Genomic DNA, 26,533 nt, shown 5'->3' on the forward strand with positions numbered 1-26,533 from the left:
AAAAATCATTAAGGTAGATAAAATAGTTTATCTCTCAATGATAAAGTATCAAATGCACCAGGAAGATAAAATCATAAGCTTATATGTATATGTTGAAACTTATATTCAGGAAAAATGACAGGAATATATAGGTAGATTCAAAAGTACATATTAGAAATTTGAAAAATCAGGAAATAAAGATAATAGATTTGAACAATGGAATTTAAAAGTTTGACTTCTAATAAAGAATTGTGCTTTGGGTTTTTTTTTTTTTTTTTTGATATTTTAGAATGGGTAACATTCCAGAATGGTTACAATACAATGGCTAAGTTATTCCTAAACTCAGTTACAGCCTTGAACTCCTGGGCTTTAGCAATCTTCCCATCTCAGCATACTGAGTATTTGGGGCTACAGGCACGTGCCACCTGACTCAGTAAATTTTTCTTATTTTTTTGTAGAGCTATACTGCCCAGACTGATCTCAAACTCCCAGCCTCAAGCGATCCTCCTAGTTTGGCCTTCCAAAGTGCTGAGATTACATGAGTGAGCCACCTCACCCAGTCCAAATTTTGTATTTTTAAAAGAACATGTGGAACATTTTTTAAAAATTAGTGAAATTGTTGATTTCAGAGAATTGATGTTTACACAGAGCAGCTTCTCGGACCACAGTGTAACTAAATTAGAACATAACAAGAAATACATGGAATATCAAAAGAAACAAAAACCTGTCTGTAACTGGTTAAATCTTATTTCCCCAAATTCTTGACCGCTTGGAATTTGATAATGTGATCTTCTTTGGGAATAGGGTCTTTGCAGATGTAATTAGTTAAGGATCTCAAGATCATAAACCCTAAATCCAGTGGCTGGTATCCTTATCAAAAGAGGAGAGAAAACCATTGAGGACAGAGTCAGAAACTGGAGCAATGGTGCCTTAGCCAGGAAATGCCAGAGGCCACTAGAAATTGAAAATGATTAGGAAGGAATTCTCCCCTTTCTTGTGTGTGGCCCAGAGGATACCTTGATTTCAGACTAATAGCCTCCGGAAATACAGGAGATTAGCTTTTTTTTTTTTTTTTTTAAGCTGAGCTCGTTTCTAGTAGTTTAATAGGTAGTTCTCAGAAACCAATATACCATTCAACTACTTAAAAATTCAAAAATGTAATTCTAAGTAAATCAAGTTAATGAGAAAATCATAATGAAAATTACAGTATATTTAGAACTGAATAATAACAAAATTCTGATATCCAAAATTTATGAAAGTTAGCTCTTGGGGATTGAAGGTCAGGGTCCAGGTTCCCTGAACCCAATGGAGCTGGTTTGATTACTCTGCTGAGCAACTGAGGAACAAGATAATTGAAAGCAAAAGTGAGTGGAAAGTGATAATAAAACTGGAGTGGCATAGGCAGTGTGGATAGAAAACAAAAGTAACGTACACAAGTTTAAGGGTAACATTTTTTTTTGAGACAGAGTCTCATTATGTCGCCCTTGGTAGGTAGAGTGCTGTGGAGTCACAGCTCACAGCTACCTCCAACTCTTGGGCTCAATCTGTTCTCTTGCCTCAGCCTCACAAGTAACTGGGACTATAGGCGCCCACCACAGCACCTGGCTATTTTTTTTTATTGTAGTTGTTGTTGTTTAACAGGCCTGGGAGGTCTTGAGTCCTCTAGCCCCTGTGTATGTGTCTGGTTCTGTAACCACTGAGCTATGGGCGCCGAGCCAGGTAATAGAGATTTTATTTAGGACAAATAAAGAGAAAGTTTAGAGCACTTCCAAAGAAAATTTGAAGTGGGTCCCTTTCATGGAAGAGAAAAGGTGAGAGAGAGGAGATGTAAAGGTCAGCAGGAATATAAATACTTTTTCCATTTGAAATTGGCCACAAGTCTTTCATTGGCCTCTGTGCACCTCCAGGCAGTATTGCCCTTTTCTATTGGTCATTGATTATTTCTTTCTATTGGTCATTGGTTACCTAGGTTACTTTCATAGCCACATTTTTATGGACCCTACAGACTTTCTAATTCAACAGGCTAGATTTTCCTTTCATCCCCCTTGAAACACCTTTCTTAGTGTCCCTTCTCATTAGCTATAGTGATATTTAGAGGTGAACATACACAGTTAAATATCAAGAAAAATTTAATCAAAATCACGGCAGGTTTTTCTTTTTTTTTTTTAATTGTTGGGGATTCATTGAGGGTACAAGAAACTAGATTACACTGATCTCATTTGTTAGGTAAAGTCCCTCTTACAATTGTGCCTTTCCTGGCAGGTTTTTAATCCCAGAAGTTTGCAAGCTTATTCTAAAATTGATAAGGAAATACAGAATGCCAAGAATAGCCAAGGCAGTCTTGAAAAAGAACAAATTTAGAGGCTTTAAGCTATTAAATATCAAAACGTATGAACTATAGTAATTAAGACAATGTAATATTTTCATACGGATAAACAAACTGACCATGGAACAAAATGCCACACATGTATAGAAACCTGATTTATGGTAAAGATATACCCCTCAATACCATAGGGAAAGGATGTTTGGGTTTTTTCCCCCAGTAAAATGGTGTAACACAAGTTGAATATTCATATTGGGGAGGGGAAAGAACGTTGCCCCCCCCATTTTATATATATCAATATTGTTAGGGTAGAAAACTAAGTATATACTCACAGAATGATTTTTCTAGACAAAGATAAGGATAGAAAATAGATTTATTTTATCTTCTTAGAAAGAGAAGGGAGTCAGAGAGTGAAAGATGGCTTGGTGCCATAGCACACCAGACACATACACCGAGGCTGGCCAGGTTTGAACCCAGCCGGGGCCAGCTAAACAACGACAGCTGCAACAAAAAATAGCCAGCTGTTGTGCCAGGTGCCTGTAGTCTCAGCTATTTGGGAGGTTGAGGCAAGAGAATCACTTAAGCCCAGGAGTTTGAGGTTGCTATGAACTGTGTCACCACAACACTCTACTGTGGGTGACATAGTGAGACTCTGTCTCAGAAAACAAACAAAAAAACAAAACAAACAAACAAAAAAGAGTGAAAGAGAAGGGGGAAGGAGAGAGAGAAAAGAAAACAGGGAGATGGCCTGGCATCCCAAAGAAAGGAGGAATGCCCCCAGTGACATCAAGAGACTACTAAATTTAAGGAGAGCAAAGGAAAAAAAGTAATTGTACCAAATTCACAGGGTACTGTGAATGCTGTATCCAATTTTCTTCTAGCAGGATCATGGGCAACTGTCTTTTCTGTTGGAGATTGACTTTTCTTTTCTTTTTTTTATTAAATCATAGCTGTGTACATTAATGCAATCATGGGGCACCATGCACTGGTTTTATACACAATTTGAAATATTTTCATCAAATTGGTTAGCATAGCCTTCCTGGCATTTTCTTACTGTGTTAAGATATTTTTTTATTTTTTTATTTTTTATTTTTATTTTTTGGAGAGACAGAGTCTCACTGTACCGCCCTCGGGTAAAGTGCTGTGGCATCACACGGCTCACAGCAACCTCTAACTCTCAGGCTACGCGATTCTCTTGCCTCAGCCTCCCGAGCAGCTTGGACTACAGGCGCACGCCACAACGCCCAGCTATTTTTTTGTTGCAGTTTGGCCGGGGCTGGGTTTGAACCCGCCACCCTCGGCATATGGGGCTGGCGCCCTACTCACTGAGCCACAGGCGCCGCCCTGTGTTAAGATATTTATATTCTATATTTAGTTAGTTTCACATGTACCCTTGTAAGATGCACCATAGGTGGGGTCCCACCAATTATCCTCCCTCTACCTGTCCTCCCCCCTCCCCTGTAGATGGACTTTTCACAGGTGTTTCTGATCCTGTTGTTGATTTTGTCCTGAGATATAGTTTTGAGATTGTGATTTTGGGCAGAATCTGAGACCAGCCACTCACACTTTATTGTTGTTCAGAGACAACTCAAGAATGTTTGAGAATATAAAACAAATTCTAAAAGACAAGGACCTAGTCCTTTCTGTACTTTTCAGTGGTTTGTGAAAATGAGATCCATGGGGTACCTGCTAGCAAGAGCAGAGATCAGAGAGAGAAAGCTTGAGTTTTAGCTCTTATTGGAAAACCATGAGTTAATAATTTTTCTGTTATTTTGCTATCAAGGCCTACCATCCTTTCTTTTTTTTTTTTTTTGTGGCTTTTGGCCGGGGCTAGGTTTGAACCTGCCACCTCCGGCATATGGGACCAGCGCCCTACTCGTTGAGCCACAGGCGCCACCCTATCCTTTCAAATATAATAATTGATTATAAATAAAAATGAATTACAAATGGATTATGGATCTAAATGTAACAGTTACAGATAGATAGATCTTGGAGGAGTATGTCTTCTTAATCTTGGGATAGGAAAAGATTCATTAAACTGGATACCTTATCCCAAATAACCAGCACTTATGAAGGAAAATATTGACAAATATGGCATACATTAAGGAATTGTATAAATTACAAATATCAAACAAGAGAGTAAAAGGCAAGCTAGAGTAGGGAAGATATTTGTCCAATCTGCACATATGACAGATATCCAGAGTGTAAAAAGAATTCCTACAAACTTATAGGGAAAAGATATTCAACCCAATTTAAAAAATGGAGTAAATACTTGGATAGGTACTTTACAAAAGAGAATATACAATAGCCAATAAACATATGTAAAATATTCCACTTCATTAATCAGCAAGGAAATGGTAAAAACAGCAATAAGATAGTTCTACTTAAAAGAAGGGCTGAAATGAAGAAGACAAAAGTGTGTTTTGTAAGAATGGAGAACCAACAGAACTCATTCACTGCTGGTGAGAGTGTAAATTGGTATAAATGACTTTTGAAAGCAGCTTGGCATTATCTACTAAATTACACAAATGTATAACCTATACTACCTGGTAGTTCTGCAGCTAACTATACTGAACAGAAAGGAATGTACATAAATACCAAAGACACATACACAAACATTCTTCACAGCAGTATTTCTAATAGCTCCAAACTGGAAGCTACCCAGATGCCTAGTATTTGTCCGGTACAGTGTTTTTCAACCTTTTTTTAATCTCATGGCACACTTGAACCTATAGTTAAACTTCCACGGCACACTTAAATTATGTTGATAAAAAAAAGATTTACATAAGGAATATACTTAGAATGCTTTGGACTTCATTTGAAAATAATTTAATCTTTAAAAATTTTCATGGCGCATTGGTTGAAAGTCACTAAGTTAGTGGAATGGATAAATTATGGTATATTAACACTATTGAATACTAATTAGCAAATGAGAATGAGTGAAGGATAAATATATGAAGTCTTAGAAAAAGTGCTACATACTCAATAGCTGAATATCACTCCAGTCACTTTCAAAGTACTCTCCTTGAGAAGCTATGCCCTGATGCCAGAGCCTAGTTCACCCTTCAAAGCAATTTTGGAACATTTTTCTGGAAGACCATCAGAGCTTTTATTGTACAGCACACAAAAACACTCAACAACAATAATTAACACTGCTCATCGAGACACTGCCACACGTTTCGAATGAAAATATCTGTGTGACACTGATATACAAAGGTTATGAAACTTTACTGAGTTGTTTGTACAGTGCTGCCAGTGTAAGCGCACAGTAGCAAGTTCTTGAACTTCATTGTTAGACCTTGTATGATGGCATTTCAGATGGTCATTCCAGAAAAAGAGTTCTAAAATTACTCTAGGGTGGCTGAAGCACTGGCTTCAGTGCATAGCTTCCCAAAGGGAATATTTGAAGGTGACTATAGCGATATTCAGCAATGAGATTTATACCACTTTTGCTAAGATGAATTCGCAAACTTAATTGTTAGACCTCGTATATAACAAGACTTAATGAGTCTTGCAAACAATGTGAGAGAAAATAAAACACAAAAAAGTATATGCTGTATTATTCCACTCATAGAAAGTTCAAAAAATGTTTAAAACTAATTTGTTATAGTTAAAGTCAGGTGTTACCCTCAGCATGGAGAGATAGGAAGGAAAAATGGGGTGAGCATGTAGACTTCTAGCCAGATTTTATTTGTTGGCTTAGGTAAGGTTATATACATTTGCTTTTTGATAATTCATTGAGCTCTATATTTGTGCATTTTTCTGCAGATTTTCTACATGTAAAAAAGATCTTTTAAAAACATTAAAGATGAAGTTATTAGACATGTCTAAAAAGACTGTTTTAGAGAAAAATTATAAAACTTCATAGAAATATGTCTAGGAATATCTAAGTAATTGGAGATTTATATAGTTGTAATAATAAATTTAAGATATTAGCTCCCTCCAAATTTAAGTTAAGTGCATTGCTACTCAAAATTTCTGTAGGATTTCCTATGGAATTTGACGGGCTGATACTAAAATTATTATGGAAAATCAGAAAGTATATTTGAAGAATAAGGTAAGGGAACTTGCTATAACAGACAGCAAGACTTACTACATATGTAGCTTACTTATTATTTGATTATAGAGCTAGAAAAAAATGAAACAGAATGGTTACCCAGAAACATTCCCATGAATGTGGAGACTTAATATATACACAGATGGTTTAACAATCGATGGAGAAAGGATGAAGGTGAACTATTTAGTAGGGTCTGGGCCACTGATTAAGTATGTAGGAAAAATAAAATCAGATAAATCACTGCTGTATATAAATGAGAATGTATAGTATCCTAGGCATATCCAATGTAGAAAGGAGAACTTTAAACTTTGACAGTTTATCTGGTCTATCCTATGACCATGAGATAATTAAGGATTTCTTAAGACACACAAAGCTCAGATCCTGAAGGAAAAATGTAATCAAAGTGACATTATTAAAATGAAAATTTTGTTTATAAAAGGCATTTGTAAACAAAAGACAAGACACAGACCAAGACAAGCTATCTGTAGCTCATACGACCTACAAAGAAATTTTACAAGAACGTTCATTGCTGTGCTTTTCAACATAAAACATTAAGAAATAGCTTTAAATTGATCAACAGGTAAATTGATCTATTAATATGGTAACATATTACATAACACCAAGAATCTATTAATTAGAGTCACATATATTAATGTGACTAAATCTCAAAATCATATAGTGAAAAAGTCGTGTTGCTTAAAGGTATTTACAGTATTGTCTCTTTTAGGTAACATTTAGAGACATGCATAACAATACTATATATTGTTGATTATTATATAAAATGTAAAGAGTTAAAAAAATCCTTGTAATTGATAAATTCTAAATTCAATATAAAGGTTATTGGGACCTTATACAAGAAATCATTGTATCTACAATGTTTTATTTCTTAAATTTTGTGGAAGATACTTTGTTGTTCATTAAGCTGTATATACTTTGGGTATTCTCGAAATATTTTATTAACATTAAAAAAATTTAATCTGAAAATTTCAAAAGACATTGAGAGATTAGGAGGATTGGAGTAATAGAAATAAGAAAAATATATGAATTAAAAAAAAATAAAAATATATGAATTTAAAAGAAAAGAGGTGACATGATAAATAACACCAAGACTGGTTCTGCGTTGTGTTCTGGTAATCTCTATTTCTGATTTCTTTCTGAAGAATATTCCTACTCACAGATAGGAAATGAAAAATGCTCAAGAAAAACAGGAAGAAAATATTAGACAAGCTTAAAAGGCTATATCTATGTGAGATTTTTTTTAAAACTATGTAAAAATGATATATGTAAAATATAAATGATACATGTATAAATGTTTGTCTTGGATTATATGAAATACCGAAATTGGCTCCATAAGTGATAAAAACTTTGAATAGGCCGGAGAACTTAAAAGCATTGTTCAAATCTACTTTTTTTTTTCCTTCTTTTGAGACAGGTTTCACTATGTCACCCTTGGTAGAGTGCCGTGGCTTCGCAGCAAACAGCAACCTCTAACTGTTGGGCTTAAGTAATTCTCTTGCCTCAGCCTCCCAAGTAGCTGGGACTACAGGCGCCCTCACAACACCCGGCTATTTTTTGTTGTTGTTGCAGTTGTCATTGTTGTTTTAGCTGGCCCGGGCTGGGTTCGAACCCGCCAGCCTGGGTATATGTGGCCGGAGCCCTACCCACTGTTCACATCTACTTTTTAAATTGGAAAAACATACCTGAATAAATTATACCTGATGTATAATTTTTTTTTTAAGATGGGTCTTATTCCATCACCCAGGCTAAAATACTCATAACATGATCATAGCCACTTGCAGCCTCAAATGCCTAAGCTCCTCAGCTTTGAATAGGCATGTGCCCACTGTGCCCAGCTAAAATTATTTTTTTTGGTAGAGACGGGGTCTCTGTTGCTCAGGGTGGTCTCAAATTCCTGGCTGCAGCAATCCTGCTTACTCTCCCATAGTGCTGAGATTACAGGCATGAGGCACTATGCCAGGCCTATACTTTTTTTTGACTGTTAACATCAAGCCATGAAAGAACAGATTTTATATAAAGTATTACCTTATTAAAATTGTGGTTGTACACTGAAGAATATAGAAAACTTTCTAATTTATGTCACAGTTTTTATACAGCAGAGTCCAAAAGGTGCTTTTTTCCTAATATAAAGGGATTTGAAGTTTTATGTGTGGATGTTTTTTTGAAGGAGTTACTCTTCTATTATGTTTTTCTTCCTTCTCTGTGAGATCAAATGATGTTATTATTCCAGATGCCCAAGTTCAAGTGTCCATCACTGGTGATGAGAACCTCTCAGATAAAAAACAGAAAGAAGAAATCTATAGTACAAGAGCAGTGACTAAAGCTGCCCAGCTTGAAGAAAAAGAATCCTTGCAGAAGGACACTGCAGGTAGCTAGATTGGATTGTCTGCATATTATGTTCTTCTCTTTTTCTAAAATGATATTATTCCTTTAAGAATATATTTATACAGGAATGTAAATTCTCTATTCTCCTCTTGCTGTCTTCAACCTTCGTCTCTATCTTGCTCATATTTTAAATATTTAAGCTACATTTTTTATATACTCTGGCAGATAAAATTGGCATATTTAAAGCTCTCTGAGATACTTGTGGGGAACTTTTGGATAGTAAACAAATTACCTCTGTTGATAAAATATTTCAGGACCACAAGATACTAATTCTATACTACCATTTTTGTACATAAACCTTTATTTGTGAGGAATGCAGTTTTTTTACTTCTTCAGTACCTATCAGCTAATTTTACTTCATTTGGATTATTCTGATTAAACCTGGCTATAATAATGTGGCCAGTTAGGATTAGTTTTGGCTCTGAGGGATGAAAACAAAAAATAACAGTGGCTTAAAGAAGACAGAAAATTATTTTTCTTTCTCATAAAAATTCAGAGGTAGGATTCCAGGATTGACATCATGCTCCAGAGCGTTCAAGAAACAAAGCTCTTGCATTCTCAAACTGTCACCATCACACCATATTCCAGAAAGCAGAACAAAAGGGAAAGAAAAAGCATATCCTTTCCTTTACGGATACTCCTCAGAAGTTACATGTGCCATTTTCCTTACATCCTGTTGGTCAGACTTAGATACATGGCCACATCAAGATAAATGGCCAGGGAGGCTGGGAAATAGTCTTTATTCAGGTATCCAATGTGCCCAGCTAACGTTAGGGTTCTGTTTTCGAGGAAAAGGAAAATGGATATTAGAGGACAGATGGCAGTTTCTGCATAATTGTAAACTAAGAAACATATTTTAGAGCATAATTAGCCACTTCTTTATGTATTGCTTTTCTAAAAAAGATTATATTTTGGGCAACACTTCAAAATTATACTCCCCTTTTACTGTTGCTAAATGAATGTTCCAGAAACAGTTTTGATCACTTTAGTTTCCTAATCAAAAACTTTACTTTTTTTTGCCGTTAAGAATAAAATCTGAACTCTTTTAGCATAGTCTCCCATAACAGTAGAATCAACTATTCTTACTTCTTTAGAATGCTAGTTCTACTTCTTTTCCTCATTAAGTTCTGTAATCAAATAAATTGTATACTTGCTGTATTTTGTAATTGCTCAGTTGGTTTCCTGACTCCATTCCTTTGTTGTATAGTTACTTTTGTCTAAAATGCCTTTCTCTTTTCATCTCAGTGCGTGTTCCATCTTAGCTGTCTTCTTTTTTTTTTTTTTGAGACAGAGCCTCAAGCTGTCACCCTGGGCAGAGTGCCATGGCATCATAACTCACAACAACCTCCAACTCCTGGGCTCAAGCGATTCTCCTGCCTCTGCCTCCCAAGTAGCTGGGACTACAGGCACTTGCCACAACACCCGGCTAATTTTTTTTTTGGTTGCAGCTGTCATTGTTGTTCGGCGGGCCTGGGCTGGATTTGAACCTGCCAGCTCAGGTGTATGTGGCTGGTGCCTTAGCCGCTTGAGCCACAGGCGCCGAGCCCATCTTAGCTGTCTTCTAATGGCCAACTCAGTTGTCCAGAGTTCTGCAATACCCCTCACTAGAATTAGTTTTTCTTTCTTCAGATCCTTATAACTCTTTATCTGGCTCTCTTTTGTGGTATAATTCTTTAATTTGGTATGACATCGATTTATGTACATGACTTTAACCCCAATCTAGATTGTTTTCTAAAACATTTTTTTAGAAAAATGTTTTGTTTTCTAAAAACAAAAAATTGTTTTGTTTTCTAAAAACATTTCTGAGTGATCTTTTATATTTTTTCTTCCACACCAGTAACAAAGCCTTTCACATAATAGATGCTTGAGACACATTTTTAAGTATTTTTTGTTGGCCAGGTACATTGCCTCACTCGTATAATCCTAGCACTTTAAGAGGCCATGCCTGTAGTCCCAGCGACTTGGGAGGCTAAGACAGGAGGATCACTTAAGCCTAACAATTCAAGGTTACAGTGAGCTATGATCATATCCACTTCACCTGGGCAACAGTGAAACCTATCTCTTTTTTTTTTTGCAGTTTTTTGGCTGGGGCTGGGTTTGAACCCGCCACCTCCGGCATATGGGGCCGGCACCCTTCCTTTGAGCCAGAGGTGCCACCTCAGACCTATCTCTTAAAAAAATAAAATGAGGGCGGCGCCTGTGGCTCAGTCGGTAAGGCGCCAGCCCCATATACCGGGGGTGGCGGGTTCAAACCCGGCCCCGGCCAAACTGCAACCAAAAAATAGCCGGGCGTTGTGGCAGGCTCCTGTAGTCCCAGCTGCTTGGGAGGCTGAGGCAAGAGAATCGCTTAACCTCACAGTTGGAGGTTGCTGTGAGCTGTGTGAGGCCATGGCACTCTACTGAGGGCCATGAAGTGAGACTCTTACAAAAAAAAAAGTAAAATAAAATGAAATTGTTCATTTCCTATTGATGTACTAATTTCCTTGTTTTAGAATCTAGTCACATTCCTGCTGCAGAGCCCTCAACTCAAGTACAAGACACAAAAATTGAAAACCTGCCAGACACCAAAGGCACTAAACAGAAAGAAGAGACCCGTAGTAAGATGATGGTTCCTGTGGAAGCCTGGACAGAGAATAAGGAGTCTGTACAGATAGATTTTGAAGGTAATGGGATTGAGGTGCGTGTGTGTGTGTGTGTGTGTGTGTACCTCGTGTTTCCGTGTATACATTAATGTCAGTGTGTGTTTTCATTTCATTCTGATGAAGATACTACCTGTGATTTAAATAGTGATTCATTTTTTTCTTTTTTTTACTTATGTAAAGCATTTCATTGCTACTTTAACTATGTGTTCATTTGTATTGAATGTAAAGTAATTGTTACTCCTGGATAAAGATAGTAGCAACTTACAAACAGGATTATAAATAAATACATAAGGCTGAATACTATTAAAAGTGAAACATCATGTCTCAATACTAAAACCTAAAGGTATTCCAGAAGATTATGACAAAAGACAGATCATAAATATAAACTTCTAAAAAATTGCTGTAAAATATAACCAAAATGAAATCTATTTATGTTTTTTCATGGTCACCTTTTTTCTGGCATAAAAGAAAAGCATATAGAACACAAACCATTACAGCCTAGCTGTCAAGCTTTATCTCTTACATAGGGTAAAATAGAACAGTACATAGATAAGGAGAGGAAAGAATCAAGGAGCAAATATATGTAATCTATATTTTGAAAATAGTCTAGATTCAACTGCTAGAGTGTATGAAATAAATGATATTTGAAAAGGGTACCAAAAATATACAATGGGGAAACGATTGTCTCTTCTGCAAAGGATGTTGAGAAAACTGGATATCTGTAAGCAAAAGATTAAAGTTGGTCTTTCTTTACATTATATATAAAAACCAAATCAGGATGGGGTAGAGACATAAGACCTAAAACCATAGACTCTTACAATAAAACATAGGGGACAAGCTTTAGGGCATTGAACTCGGCAATGATTTCTTGAATATGACACCAAAAGCAAAAGTAAATAAGTGAGACTGTATCAACCTTGAAAACTTGTACATGCCGGAGGAAACAATACATAATGAGCATGAATAGGCAACCTACAAAATGGGAGAAATGTTTATAAATCACATATCTGATAAGGGGTTAATATCCAGAATATATAAAGAACTTCCACTCAATAAGAAGAAAACAAACAACCTAATTTTAAAGTGGGTAAAGGACTTGAATAGATAGTTCTTCAAAGAAGATATACTAATGGGTGATAAGTGTATGGAAAGATGCTCAACATCTCTGATCGTAAGAAAAATGTAAATAAAAACCACAGTGAGGGGCGGCGCCTGTGGCTCAGTGAGCAGAGCGCCGGCCCCATATACCCAGGGTGGCGGGTTCAAACCCAGCCCCAGCCAAACTGCAACAAAAAAATAGCTGGGCATTGTGGCGGGCGTCTGTAGCCCCAGCTACTCGGGAGGCTGAGGCAGGAGAATCGCCTAAGCCCAGGAGTTGGAGGTTGCTGTGAGCTGTGTGATGCCACGGCACTCTACTGAGGGCAATAAAGTGAAACTCTGTCTCTACAAAAAACAAAACAAACAAAAAAAACCCACAGTGAGATAACTACAACTGTTAGGAAGGCCACTATCAAAAGAGCAGAAGATAAAAAGTGTCGGTACATATGCAGAGACATCAAAACCTAGTGCACTCTGGGTTGGAATGTAAATTGGTACGGGCATTATGGAAAACAGTATGAAGGTTCCTCAAAAAAGTGAAAGGAATTACCCATAAGATACAACAGTCACACATCTGGACATACAACCTACAGAATTCCTCTTAATATGGTGGCTCATGCCTGTAATTCTAGCAATTTGGGAGGTAAACATGGGAAAATCACTAGAGGCCAGGAGTTTAAGATCATCTTTAACAACACAGCAATACCCTCTCTCTATAAAAGTTAGAAAAATTAGCCAGGCATGTGCTTATAGTTTCATCCTGGGAGTTTGAGGTTGCAGTGAACTACGATGATGCCACTTCACTCTAGCCCAGGCAACAGAACCAAGATGTTGTCTCAAAAAAAAAAAAAAAATTCAAGGCAGATCTTTTTTTATTTTATTAAATCATAGCTGTGTACATTAATGTGATCATGGGGCACCATATACTAGTTTCATAGACCGTTTGACACATTTTCATCACACCGGTTAACATAGCCTTCCTGGCATTTTCTTAGTTACTGTGCTTACACATTTACATTCCACATTTACTAAGTTTCACATGTACCCTTGTAAGATGCACCGCAGGTGTAATCCCACCAATCTCCCTCCCTCTGCCCACCTCCCCCCTCCCTCCCCTCCTTTTTCCCTTTCCCCCTATTCTTAGGTTGTAACTGGGTTATAGTTTTCATGTGAAAGCCATAAATTAGTTTCATAGTAGGGCTGAGTACATTGGATACTTTTTCTTCCATTCTTGAGATACTTTACTAAGAAGAATATGTTCCAGCTCCAACCATGTAAACATGAAAGAGGTAAAGTCTCCATCTTTCTTTAAGGCTGCATAATATTCCATGGTGTACATATACCACAATTTATTAATCCATTCATGGATTAATGGGCACTTGGGCTTTTCCCATAATTTAGCAATTATGAATAGGGCTGCAGTAAACATTCTGGTACAAATATCTTTGTTATTATGTGATTTTTGGTCTTCTGGGTATATGCCTAGTAGAGGAATTATAGGATTGAATGGCAGATGTATTTTTAGACAAGGCAAATCTTAAAAAAAATCTGTACACCTATGTTTATCACATCATTATTCACAGTAGGTGAGGCAGTAGCAACCTAAATATCCATCAGCAGATCAATGTATTTAGATAGTATTAGTATTAATATTTGTTGATTAGAAATACAATAAAATGTGTTACATACATAAGAAAAATATTATGCAGTCTTACAAAAGAAAGAAATCCTGTTACATGCACAAGATGAATGAACCTTGAGGACAGTATACTAAGCAAAATAAGCCATTCACAAAGGTCAGTTACTATATGATTCTATGCATGTGAAGTATCTAAAGTAGTTGAATTCATGGAAATAGAAAGTGAGGCTCTTGCTAAGTGCTACAGGAATGAGTGTTTTGTGGGTATAGTTTCAGTGTTACAAATTGAAAAAGTTAGAGATATATTGCAGAACAATGTGATATATTGTACACTTAAAATGATTAAGATAGTAAATTTAATGTCACATGATTTTTTCCTTAAAAATACTATATAAGATGAAGCAATTTTGCAGTGGGTAGTATGGGAGAAATAGCTTCCAAAAGAAAGATGGAAATAACGATTTATATAGACAAAAGAAAACTTTTCCTAAATGTTTTACATGCTGAATAAATTCAGAAGAAATGTATAAGATAAAAGTTGATACAATAATGAAATGAAAAGGAGATTTAGGAGATAGGAGAACAAATTGAAGTGAAAAAAATTACATCAGTTAGGAAAAAGAATGGAATTTGAGGACTGATAATGAAAATCCAACACAATAATGTCTATTATTTCTAACAAAGATAACAGAAAAGTAATAAACAGATAAGGAAGAATTGAACCTGCAATTTAAAAAGAAATTTTAAGTTTCCAACTAAGTCCTAGAAAAAATTTGTATGTAATGATCAATATTGAGACATGTTGGTGGTAGAATTGAACTTCAGAGAAAAAGAATGAATTTTTCCGTGCAGAAAATGCAAGAAGAAAAGCAAAAAGACCATTATGAACAGGAGGGGGAGATGAAAGAGAGTTTAAGGTAGTATAAATGAACTAATTGCATCTTTAAAATTGATAAACCAAGAAATACAAAAAAAAAAAAAAAGATACATGATACAGCAACAACAAAAATCAATAAATGGGACTTGATTAAATTAAAAAACTTTTGCACAGCAAGGGAAATAACCTACTGAATAGGAAACATTCACAAACTATACATCTGATAAAGGGCTGATAATCAAAATCAATAAAGCACTTAAATCAGCCAGAAAAAAACAACTTGGTTAAAAAATGAGCAAAAGACACTAACAGAAGTTTTTCAAAAGAAGATTGACAAATGTCCAACAAACATGAAAAAATGCTCAATGTCACTAATCATGGGGGACATGCAAATTAAAACCACAAAAAAACATCATGTTACCCCTGTCAGAATGGCTGTTACTAAAAAGTCAAATAGCAAAAGAGAAAGAAATACATACTTTGTTGTGACTGTAAATGAGTATAACTTCTGTTGAAAACAGTGTGGGGATTTCCCAGAGAGCTAAAAGTATAGCTAGTTTGATCTAATACAGCCACTACTAGGTATGTACACAAAATAAAAGAAGTCATTTTATTTATTTATTTATTTATTTTTTATTAAATCATAGCTGTGTACATTAATGTGATCATGGGGCACCATACAATGGTTTTATAGACCATTTGACACATTTTCATCACACTGGTTAACATAGCCTTCCTGGCATTTTCTTAGTTATTGTGTTAAGACATTTATAGTCTACATTTACTAACTTTCATATGTACCCTTGTAAGACGCACCACAGGTGTAATCCCACCAATCACCCTCCCCCCTCCCCTTTCTGTCCTCCCTCTCTCCCCTCCCCTTTCCCCATATTCATAGGTTGTAACTGGGTTATAGTTTTCATGCGAAAGCCATAAATTAGTTTCATAGTAGGGCTGATTGGATACTTTTTCTTCCATTTTTGAGATACTTTACTAAGAAGAATATGTTCCAGCTCCAACCATGTAAACATGAAAGAGGTAAAGTCTCCATCTTTCTTTAAGGCTGCATAATATTCCATGGTGTACATATACTACAATTTATTAATCCACTCGTGGAATGATGGGCACTTGGGCTTTTTCCATGACTTAGCAATTATGAACTGGGCTGCAGTAAACATTCTGGTACAAATATCTTTGTTATAATGTGATTTTTGTTCTTCTGGGTATATATCCAGTAGAGGAATTATAGGATTGAATGGGAGATATATTTTGAGATCTCTAAGTGTTCCCCAAACATCTTTCCAAAAGGAATGTATTAATTTGCATTCACACCGGCAGTGTAGAAATGTTCCCTTTTCTCCACATCCACGCCAACATCTCTGGTCTTGGGATTTTGTGATATGGGCTAATCTTACTGGAGTTAGATGATATCTCAAAGTAGTTTTGATTTGCATTTCTCTGATGATTAAGGATGATGAGCATTTTTTCATATGTCTGTAGGCCGTACGCCTGTCTTCTTCAGAGAAGTTTCTCTTCAAGTCCCTTGCCCAGCCTGCGATGGGATCACTTGTTCCTTTCTTGCTTATATGTTTGAGTTCTCTGTGGATTCTGGTTATTAAACCTTTGTTGGAGACATAACCTGTAAATATCTTCTCCCATTCTGAGGGCTGTCTGCTTGCTTTACTTACTGTGTTCTTGGCTGTTCAGAAGCTTTTTAGTTTGATCAGGTCCCAGTAGTATATTTTTGAAGCTACTTCAATTGCCTGGGGGTAGGGGGGGTCATCCTTGTAAACTACTCGCCCAGACTGATTTCTTCAAGGGTTTTCCCTGCACTCTCTTCTAGTATTTTTATAGTTTGATGTCTTAAGTTTAAATCTTTAATCCATTGTGAGTCAGTCTTAGTTAATGGTGAAAGGTGTGGGTCCAGTTTCAGTCTTCTACAGGTCGCCAGCCAGTTCACCCAGCACCATTTGTTAAATAGGGAATCTTTTCCCCACTGAATGTTTTTAATTGGCTTGTCAAAAATCAAATAACGGTAATTAGCTGGATTCATCTCTTGGTTCTCTATTCTGTTCCGTACATCTACCTCTGTGTTTTTGTGCCAGTACCATGCTGTTTTGATCACTATTGATTTATAGTACAGTCTGAGGTCAGGTAGCGTGATTCTTCCTGCTTTGTTTTTATTTCTGAGTAATGTCTTGGCTATTTGAGGTTTTTTTGGATTTCATATAAAACGAAGTATTATTTTCTCAAGATCTTTAAAGTATGACAGTGGAGCTTTAATAGGGATTGCATTAAAATTGTATATTGCTTTGGGTAGTATGGACATTTTAACAATGTTGATTCTTCCCAGCCATGAGCATGGTATGTTTTTCCATTTGTTAACATCTTCAGCTATTTCGTTTCTTAGAGTTTCATAGTTCTCTTTATAGAGATCTTTCACGTCCTTTGTTAGATAAACTCCCAAGTATTTCATCTTCTTTAGCACTGCTGTGAATGGAATAGAGTCCTTAACTTTTTCAGCTTGACTATTGTTGGTATATATAAAGGCTACTGAGATATGAATGTTGATTTTGTAACCTGAGATGCTGCTGTATTCCTTGATCCTTTCTAAGAGTTTTGTAGTAGAATCCCTGGTGTTTTCCAGATATACAATCATATCATCTGCAAAGAGCGTAAGTTTGATCTCTTCTGATCCTATATAGATACCCTTGATCACCTTTTCTTCCCTAACTGCGATGGCTAAAACTTCTATTACAATTTTAAAGAGCAGTGGAGACAATGGGCAGCCCTGTCTGGTTCCTGGTCTGAGTGGAAATGATTTCAATTTAACTCCATTCAATACGATATTGGCTGTGGGTTTACTGTAGATGGCCCCTATCAGTTTAAGAAATGTCCCTTCTATAGCAATTTTCTTAAGTGTTCTGATCATGAAGGGATGCTGGATATTATAAGCTTTTTCTGCATCAATTGAGAGAATCATATGGTCTTTGTTTTTAAATTTTTTTATGTCCTGAATTATATGTGTAGATTTACGTATATTGAACCATCCTTGAGACCCTGGGATAAAACTGACTTGGTCATGATGTATAATTTGTTGATGTATTGCTGGATTCTGTTTGTTAGGATCTTCTTGAATATTTCTGCATCTATATTTCTTAGTGATATTGGTCTATAATTTTCTTTCCTTGTTGGGTCTTTTCCTGGTCTGGGGATCAGGGTGATGTTTGCTTCATAGAACGTGTTGGGTAGTCTTCCTTCTTTTTCTATATTTTGGGATATCTTGAGTAATATAGGTAGTAGTTCCTCTTTAAAGGATTGGTAGAATTCTGACATGAAGCCATCTGGTCCTGAGCTTTTCTTTTTAGGGAGATTTCATATTGTTGATGCTATTTCAGAACTTGATATGGGCCTGTTCAACATTTCCACTTTATTCTGGCTAAGTCATAGAAGGTGATGTGCTTCCAAGTATTGGTCAATTTCCTTCAGATTTTAATATTTCTGAGAATAAAATTTCTTATAATATTCATTAAGGATTTTTTGAATTTCTGAGGAGTTTGTTGTTAGTTCGTCTTTGTCTGATTGATGAAATTGGAGATTTTACTCTTTTTTTCCTGGCTAGATTAGCTAAAGGTTTATCTATTTTATTGACTTTTTCAAAAAACCAACTTTTTGATTTATTGATCTGTTGTACAATTCTTTTGTTTTCAGTTTCATATAATTCTGCTCTGATTTTGATTATTTCTTTTCTTCTACTTGGTTTGGGGTTGGAATGTTCTTCCTTTTCCAGTTGCCTGAGATGTCCCATTAAGTTGTTAACTTCCTCTCTTTCTGTTCTCTTGAGGATGGCTTGCAGTGGTTTAAATTTTCTATTAGGACTGCCTTTGCAGTATCCCAGAGGTTCTGATAATTCGTGTTTTCATTGTCGTTTTGTTCCAAAAATTTGGCAATTTTCTTCTTAATCTCATCTCTGACCCAGCTATCATTCAGCATAAGGTTATTTAACTTCCATGTTTTTGTATGAGTATGCAGATTCCTGTTGTTACTGAGTTCACCTTTCATTCCATGGTGGTCCAATAAGATACAAGGAATAATTTCTATTCCTTTAAATTTACTGAGGTTAGACTTGTGATCTAAGATTTGATCGATTTTGGAGTATGTTCCGTGGGCTTATGAGAAGTGTGTGTATTCAGTGTTGTTGGGATGAAATGTTCTGTAGATGTCTGCTAAATCCAAATATTGAATGGTTAGGGTTAAATCTAAAATTTCCTTGCTCAGCTTCTTCTTGGAGGATCTATCCAAAACTGCCAAAGGAGTATTGTAATCTCCGACAATTATGGAGCTGGAGGAAATTAAGTTGTTCATGTCTGTTAGAGTTTCTCGTATAAATTGAGGCGCATTCTGCTTGCTGCATCAATATTAATAACTGAAATCTCATTATATTGAGTATTACCCTTAACAAATATGAAGTGATGATTCTTATTTTTTCTTACTTTTGCTGGTTTAAAGCCTATTGGGTCTGTAAATAGAATCGCAACACCTGCTTTTTTCTGATTACCATTTGCCTGAATTATGGACAACCATCCTTTCACCCTGAGTCTATATTTGTCTTTTAAGGTAAGAAGTGATTCTTGTATGCAGCAAATATCTGGCCTGAGTTTTTGTATCCAGTGAGCCAACCTCTGCCTCTGTAGAGGACGCTTTACGCCGTTCATATTAATGGAGAATATTGATAAGGCTGGTAAAATTTGGGGTATGAAGTTTTTTGAAAGTTCAGTGGACATTTTTAAGTCTTTCACCAGTGTGGAAGTTAGAGTTTGATCAAAAGTTTCTGAGTGTGTTTACTTTTGTGGTAGAGGATTGGGGTGGCCATTATGGAGGATAGGTCTGAGAATATCCTGAAGAGCTGGTTTGGTTATGGCAAATTTCTTCAACATGTGAATGTCATTAAAGTATTTAATTTCTTCATCATAAATGAAACTCAGTTTAGCTGGATACAGGATCTGGGGTTGAAAGTTATTTTGTTTTAGAAGATTAAAAATCAATGACCACCCTCTTCTGGCTTGACAAGTTTCAGCATAGAGATCTGCAGTCATTCTAATATTCTTTGTAGGTAATGGATTTCTTATGTCTGGCTGCTTTTAGAATTTTCTCTTCATATTACCTTTTGTGAAGTTAATTATGATATGCCTGGGGGATGTCTTATTTTGGTTGAGTCGTGCTGCGGTTCTGAAAGTGTCTGCTATCTGAATTTCAGAATCTCTTGGCATGTCTGGAAAGTTGTGTTTCATAATTTCATGGATTAGGGCCTCTGTGCCTTGCAAAGCCACTTCATCACTTTCATGGATTCCAATGAGGCGGATATTAGCCTTCTTCCAATTATCCCAGAGCTCTCTGAAAGAATGATCCGTTTCTGCTCTCCATTTCTCTTCTTCTTTGAGAGCTTTGGAGCCTTCAAAAGCTGTGTCTTCAATATCAGAATTCCTTTCTTCTGCTTGTTCCACTCCTTTACTGAGGGATTCTTTTCTTCTATATTTTTCAGATCTTTGAGGGCTGCAAATTCTTGCTTCAGTGCTTCAAAATCTTTGGTGGTTTTGTCTTTAAATTTGTTATATTCTTGAGACAACTTTTGAATTTCTCCTTGAATTTCTTCTTTTTTTTTTTTTTTTTTTGTAGAGACAGAGTCTCACTGTACCGCCCTCGGGTAGAGCGCCATGGCGTCACACGGCTCACAGCAACCCCCAACTCTTGGGCTTACTCTATTCTCTTGCCTCAGCCTCCCGAGCAACTGGGACTACTGGCGCCCGCCACAACGCCCGGCTATTTTTTTTGTTGTTGTTGCAGTTTGGCCAGGGCTGGGTTTGAACCCCCCACCCTCGGCATATGGGGCCGGCATCCTACTCACTGAGCCACAGGCGCTGCCTTCTCCTCGAATTTCTAATTCTGAGTTTTGAATCGCTCTTTGAGTTTCTAATTCCAAATTTTCCTCCATTCTGTTAATCTTGTTTGCGATCCAAATTGTCAGTTCAATTTCTGACATCTCGGCCAGCTGTTTATGAATGGGATCTTCAGTTACATCTGCCATATCTTTCTTTGGGGGGGGTGATCTATTCTGGTTATTGATGTTATCAGAGTTTTTCCACTGAATCCCCCCCATGATTATTTTACAACATTTGGCTTTTCTCCTGGAGCTTGTTGAGGACCCATATAGTGCTATGGCCTGAGAAACTGGGGACCTGTTTGGTGTGGTGGGGCTAAGTGGCTCTGTCTTGGTTTCAGCTGGTCTCTGTCTGGCCCTAGTGAAACAGTTAGTCTGGGTTGAAGTCTCAACTGTGGAGAAATACCAACAATTAAATCACCCTACCCCCTACAGGTAACAATTGGTAAAGGAAAATCAAACCTTCCTACAACTACACACCCAGGGCACCACTTGGATAGTCCTCAGGTGATTGGCTCAGTTCAAAAGGTCCAAATCAATTGTCTTAGTCAGCCTCTTTCTCAGGCCGGAGAGTTTAAAAGGTCTCTGGCAACTAGATCGCAGTGGTCTGCTGACAACTCAAATATGACTTGCTGCGGGGCTCTGTGAAGTGAGTAGGACCCACCCAGCAAATAGATTAGTCTGGGAAGGTTGATGCCTCCTTCCCCACCTTGCACCTCTGTCACTGATAACCCTGCAAGTCTGTAACCCAGCTGCCTCTAATGAGCAGGTAGTCCAGGGGTTTACACCTGCCCGAATCACAAGGAAATCTATGTCTGCTCAGCCAGGCCGCTGTTCTCTGCCTCTATCTGTCAGGGAGAGGTGAGGCCTGACAACCTCGGGCACTTGATGCAGGTTAGGGGGGTGTTCACTCAGTTCCAGCCCTGATCCTGATTGATCTTACTGGCAGAACAGAACAACTTTGCGAGAATTTGTTTCTGTCCCTGCTAAATTCCCCTGCAGAAGAGACACTGTTTTGAGTTCCGAGAACCTCACCTCAGGCCCTGTCTTTGCCACTGTAGGTTTGTATTCGCAACACAGTTCGCTGTCAGTTCTAGCCTCCTCCTCCTCTTTGTTTAAGCTGACCGTCCCCTGGGGGCCAGGTGCTTCTTAGTTTTAGTAAAGCGGTCTTATGGGTGAGCCGTTCTCTGGGAATCTCCCAGCTCTGTGTGTGCGTTTTCTAGTCCCCGCACTCCACCCAGGCCGGTACTGCCTCAAGCAAACTGTTTACTCACAGGGCCTGCGTTTCCATCCCAGATCTGTTCTGCAGTGGGTCACACCTGAGAAGATGCCTGGCCTCCTCTGTTTTCCCAGAGATACAGGGGGTGTGACTTTGGAATATCCGGAGGTGAGCCCTATTGTTGCCATAAATGGCTGCTGCTCTGTGCCTCAGGGTACCACCACTCTAGCATGGTTCCCTCTCAGCCCACTGTCCTCTCCTCACTCCTGTGCCGCAGAATCAGCACTGACCAGCTGCAGTCCAGGCCCTGTCCACACCCCTCAAGAAATCACCCAAGAATCTGGACTCCTGGGGGACAGGCCTCTAGACCTCAGAGTGAGATTGGAGGGAAGTTCTGGGAGCTCAGAATTGCAGGTAGAGAGTATATACAGTTTTTATACAGTTTTATCCCTGGCAGGAGAACACCATGGCACCCTAGTAGGAGAGGTAGGTCTAGTTTTTAGAGGGTCTCTCCCATGGAGTGTTGAACTGTGCTTGTTTGTTTGTGGGGCACTCCGGGCCGTTCTTATGGGGCAGGGGACTCCCGTCCCCTTGGTTATGGATTTTGTACCTTTTGTTTGTATGCTTGGGGTCACCACTCACCTCAGCGGGGTTGATGTGCGTTCTTGAACTGTCTCTCTTGGTGCAGCGCTAGTCCACCCTTTTACTTGCCAAATTTCTGTCCTTTAACTCTTCTTCTGGACGGGAGCCTCTGGAATGGTGGCTTTAGTCAGCCATCTTGTCTCCCTAAAAGAAGTCATTTTATCAAAAAGACACCTGCACTGGAATGTTTATTACAGCACAATTCCCAGTTGCAATGATGTGGAATCAACATAATTGCCTGTCCGTTTATGAGTGGATTAACAAGTTTTGGTATATATGTATTATGGAGTACTTAATCAGCAGTAAAAGTAAATGAGTTAATGTCTTCTGCAGCAATTTGGATGAAACTGGAGGACATTATTTTAAGTAAAGTTTCCCAGGAATGGAAAACAAACACCACATGTACTCTAATAATTTGGATCTAATTTATGGGCACACATGGACAGAGAAAGAAGTAACAGTTATTGGAAATTAAAGAGGCAAGGGATGGCTGGGCAAGGTGGTTCATACCTGTAATCCTAGCACTCTGGGAGGGTTAGTCTGGTGGATTGTTTGAGCTCAGGCGTTCAGGACCAGCCTGAGAAAGAGTGAGACCCCATCTCTACTAAAAATAGGGAAACTAGGCAGGCATTATTTCAGGTGCCTGTAGTCCCAGCTGTTTGGGAGGCTGAGGCAAGTGGATTGCTTGAGCCCCAAGAGTTTGAGTTTGCTTTGAGCCATGACACCCCACAGCACTCTACCCAGGGTGACAGTGATATTCCGTCTCAAAAAATAAAAAAGGAGATGGGACAAAGCGAGGGATAAAAATTTACCTACACAGCACAATGGACTATTCACGTGATAAACACACTAATAGTCTTACTTAAGCATTATAAAAACTGTCCATGTAACAAAACATTTGTACCCCTTAATATTTTGAAATTAAAAAAATACATAATTATAGTGTTTAACGTATAAATGTTTTTAAAAGAGTTAAAATCAAACTATAAAACATCCAGAATCTTTAGAAAAATGGTAGGGGTAGGCATGGGGGTAAAGGGAAGAAAATACAATATTGTAAATTTGTAACGAAAGAAAAAGTATAAAATTTTTTAAAATGGAGAAAATAGGGAACTATATATGAATAAACCAAATTCACCTATATTAAAAAAACTTTTCAGATTGAATTAAAAAACAAACTCGCTTCCATGCTATATAGCAGAGACATCAAAAGTAAAATGATTTAGAAAGGAAATTTTACTTTCAAAATTTGAATAAAATTTTTCTTCAAAAAGAAATGTGAGGCCATTAATATAGATGAGGTTAAATTTACCAACAGTTTTATAGGAATTAAAGAGCAATATTTTTATACCGATTTGCATTCCACAATGCAGATATTTTGCATAAATCTTTAAACATCAAATAATTTAGCATAAAAGTTCATAAAATGGGGCAGTGCCTGTGGCTCAAAGGAATAGGGCACCGGTCCCATATGTCAGAGGTGGCAGGTTCAAACCCAGCCCTGGCAAAAAAAAAATGTAAAAAAAAAAAAAAAATTCATAAAATGAGATTCAGAGGTTTCATCAGTAATGAAGTTTAGAGTGCCTTATAATAGATTGAAGATACTAAGTTATGTGAAAACAACTCTTAGACTGTATCATTAGGTAAAGGGGTAGAGAGGAGGGTCGAATTTGCTTCTGTTGGAGAAAGAATAAAATAGACCATAATTACCAAAAATCCTAAGAAACTTTCAAAGAAAAATGAGCAAATACAGAGTAATAGTAGGGAGCTTGAACAGACATAGTTAGCTCATGACAGATCATAAAGTTGAAATTTAGTTTTAAAAAGTGAAATTTAAAAAACATCTGAATAACATAAGTAATTAGCTTGGTCTAATTTTTTTTTTTATATATATGCTGTGTGTGTATATATAGTCTGTATGATTTTAAAAACTTTAAGAAAAATCTTTTTTCAAATGACCATAGAACATTTTTATACCATTTTATTGAGATGCAATCCATTCATTTAAAGTGTTGCAATCCAGTGGTTTCTACTATACTCACAGATAAGTGCAATCAACCATCAGCACAATCAATATTAGGATATTTTTGTCACTACAAAAAGATACCTATACCCGTTAGCTGTTGTCATCTTATCTCTTCATCACTACCTCCCCTGAGAGCTAGGCAAATATCAATCTACTTTCCATCTCTATAGATATCTCTATTCTGGACTTTAATATAAATGGAACCATTTCCACGTATGTGGTCTTTTGTGTCTGCTTTCTTTTAACTCAGCAAGATTTTCAAAATTTATCCAGATTATAACATGTATCATTACTCATTTTTTAAATGGCTGAATAATAGTCTGTTGTATGTATATACTGCTTTTTGTTTATCCATTTGCCTATTGATGATTTAGGTTGTTTCCACTATTTTCCTATTGTGAATAATGCTTCTATAAATTGACATGTACAAGTTTTTATATGGATATATTTCTCATGGGAGTGGCATTGTTGAGTTATGTGGTAGTGTTTAATCATTTGAGTAACTGTAAGACTGTTTGACAAAGTGCTGCCTCCTTTTACATCCAAGCAACCAAATATGAGGTTCCAGCTTTTCCACAACTTTGTGAGCACTTGTTACTATATGTCTTTTTTATTACAGCTATCCTATAATGATAGCATAGCTGTAATAAAATGGATGAAGTAGTATCTCATTTTGCTTTTGATTTGCATTTCCTTCATGACAAACGATGTTGAGCATCTTTTCATGAGCTTATTGTCCAGGTATATATCTTCTTTCCAGAACTATGTATTCAGATTCTGGCTTTGTTTGTAATTAAGTTATTTGTCTTTTTGTTATTAGTTGGTAAGAGTTCTTTATGTATTCTAGATACATGTCCCTTATCAGATACATGATTTACAGATGTTATCCCATTCTGTGGGTTCTTTTCACTTTCTTGATGATGTCCTTTGAAAGGACCAAAGTTTTTAATTTTGATGAAGTCTAATTTACGTTTTGTGTTTCATTGATCATGCTTCTAGTGTTATATCTAAGAATCATTTGTCAAATTTGTGGTCAGAAAGATTTACCTCTATGTTTTCTTTTATGAGTTTTATAGTTTTAGCTTTTACATGTAGTTTGATTTTTGCATTTGGTGTGAAGTAAGGATCCAAATTTATCTTTTCCATGTGGATATCCAGCTGCCACAGTGTCATTCTTTCACTAGTGAATGGTGTTGGTACTCTTTTACCAAAAATCAGTTCACCATAAATGTATGAGGTTTGTTTCTGGATTCCTAATAATATTCTGTTGATCTTTATGTTTATTGTTGTGTCAGTACCATATTTTCTTGATTACTATTGCTTTGTAGTAAGTTTTGGAATTGGGAAGTGTCCTCTAACTTTGCTTCATTTTTCATAATCATGATGGCTATTCCTATTCTGGGTGTCTTACATTTCCTTATAAATTTTAGAATCATCTTGGCAACTTCTTTTTTTTTTTTTTTTTTTGAGACAGAGATCTCACTTTGTCACTCTTGGTAGAGTGCTGTGGCATCGCAGCTCCCAGCAAACTCCAACTCTTGGGCTTAAGCGATTCTCTTGCCTCAGCCTCCCAAGTAGCTGGGACTACAGGTGCCTGCCACAATGCCCACCTTTTTTGTTGTTGTTGTTGTTGTTGTTGTTGTTGTTGTTGCAGTTGTCATTGTTGTTTTAGCTGGCCAGGGCCAGGTTC

At 37.0% G+C, this 26,533-nt stretch overlaps 1 protein-coding gene across 1 annotated transcript in view; it reads left to right on the plus strand.

Moving 5' to 3' along the window:
• The window catches only part of ALMS1 (ALMS1 centrosome and basal body associated protein), a 204,946-nt gene that overhangs the window by 120,063 nt on the left and 58,350 nt on the right, over nt 1-26,533 (plus strand). The window contains exons 15-16 of the mRNA XM_053588296.1: nt 8,608-8,745; nt 11,255-11,425. Of these exons, the coding sequence (XP_053444271.1) occupies nt 8,608-8,745; nt 11,255-11,425 (309 nt within the window). The remainder of the gene's footprint in view (nt 1-8,607; nt 8,746-11,254; nt 11,426-26,533) is intronic.

Source organism: Nycticebus coucang, chromosome 4, assembly GCF_027406575.1.
Source record: "Nycticebus coucang isolate mNycCou1 chromosome 4, mNycCou1.pri, whole genome shotgun sequence".
NCBI classification, from domain to species: domain Eukaryota; kingdom Metazoa; phylum Chordata; class Mammalia; order Primates; family Lorisidae; genus Nycticebus; species Nycticebus coucang.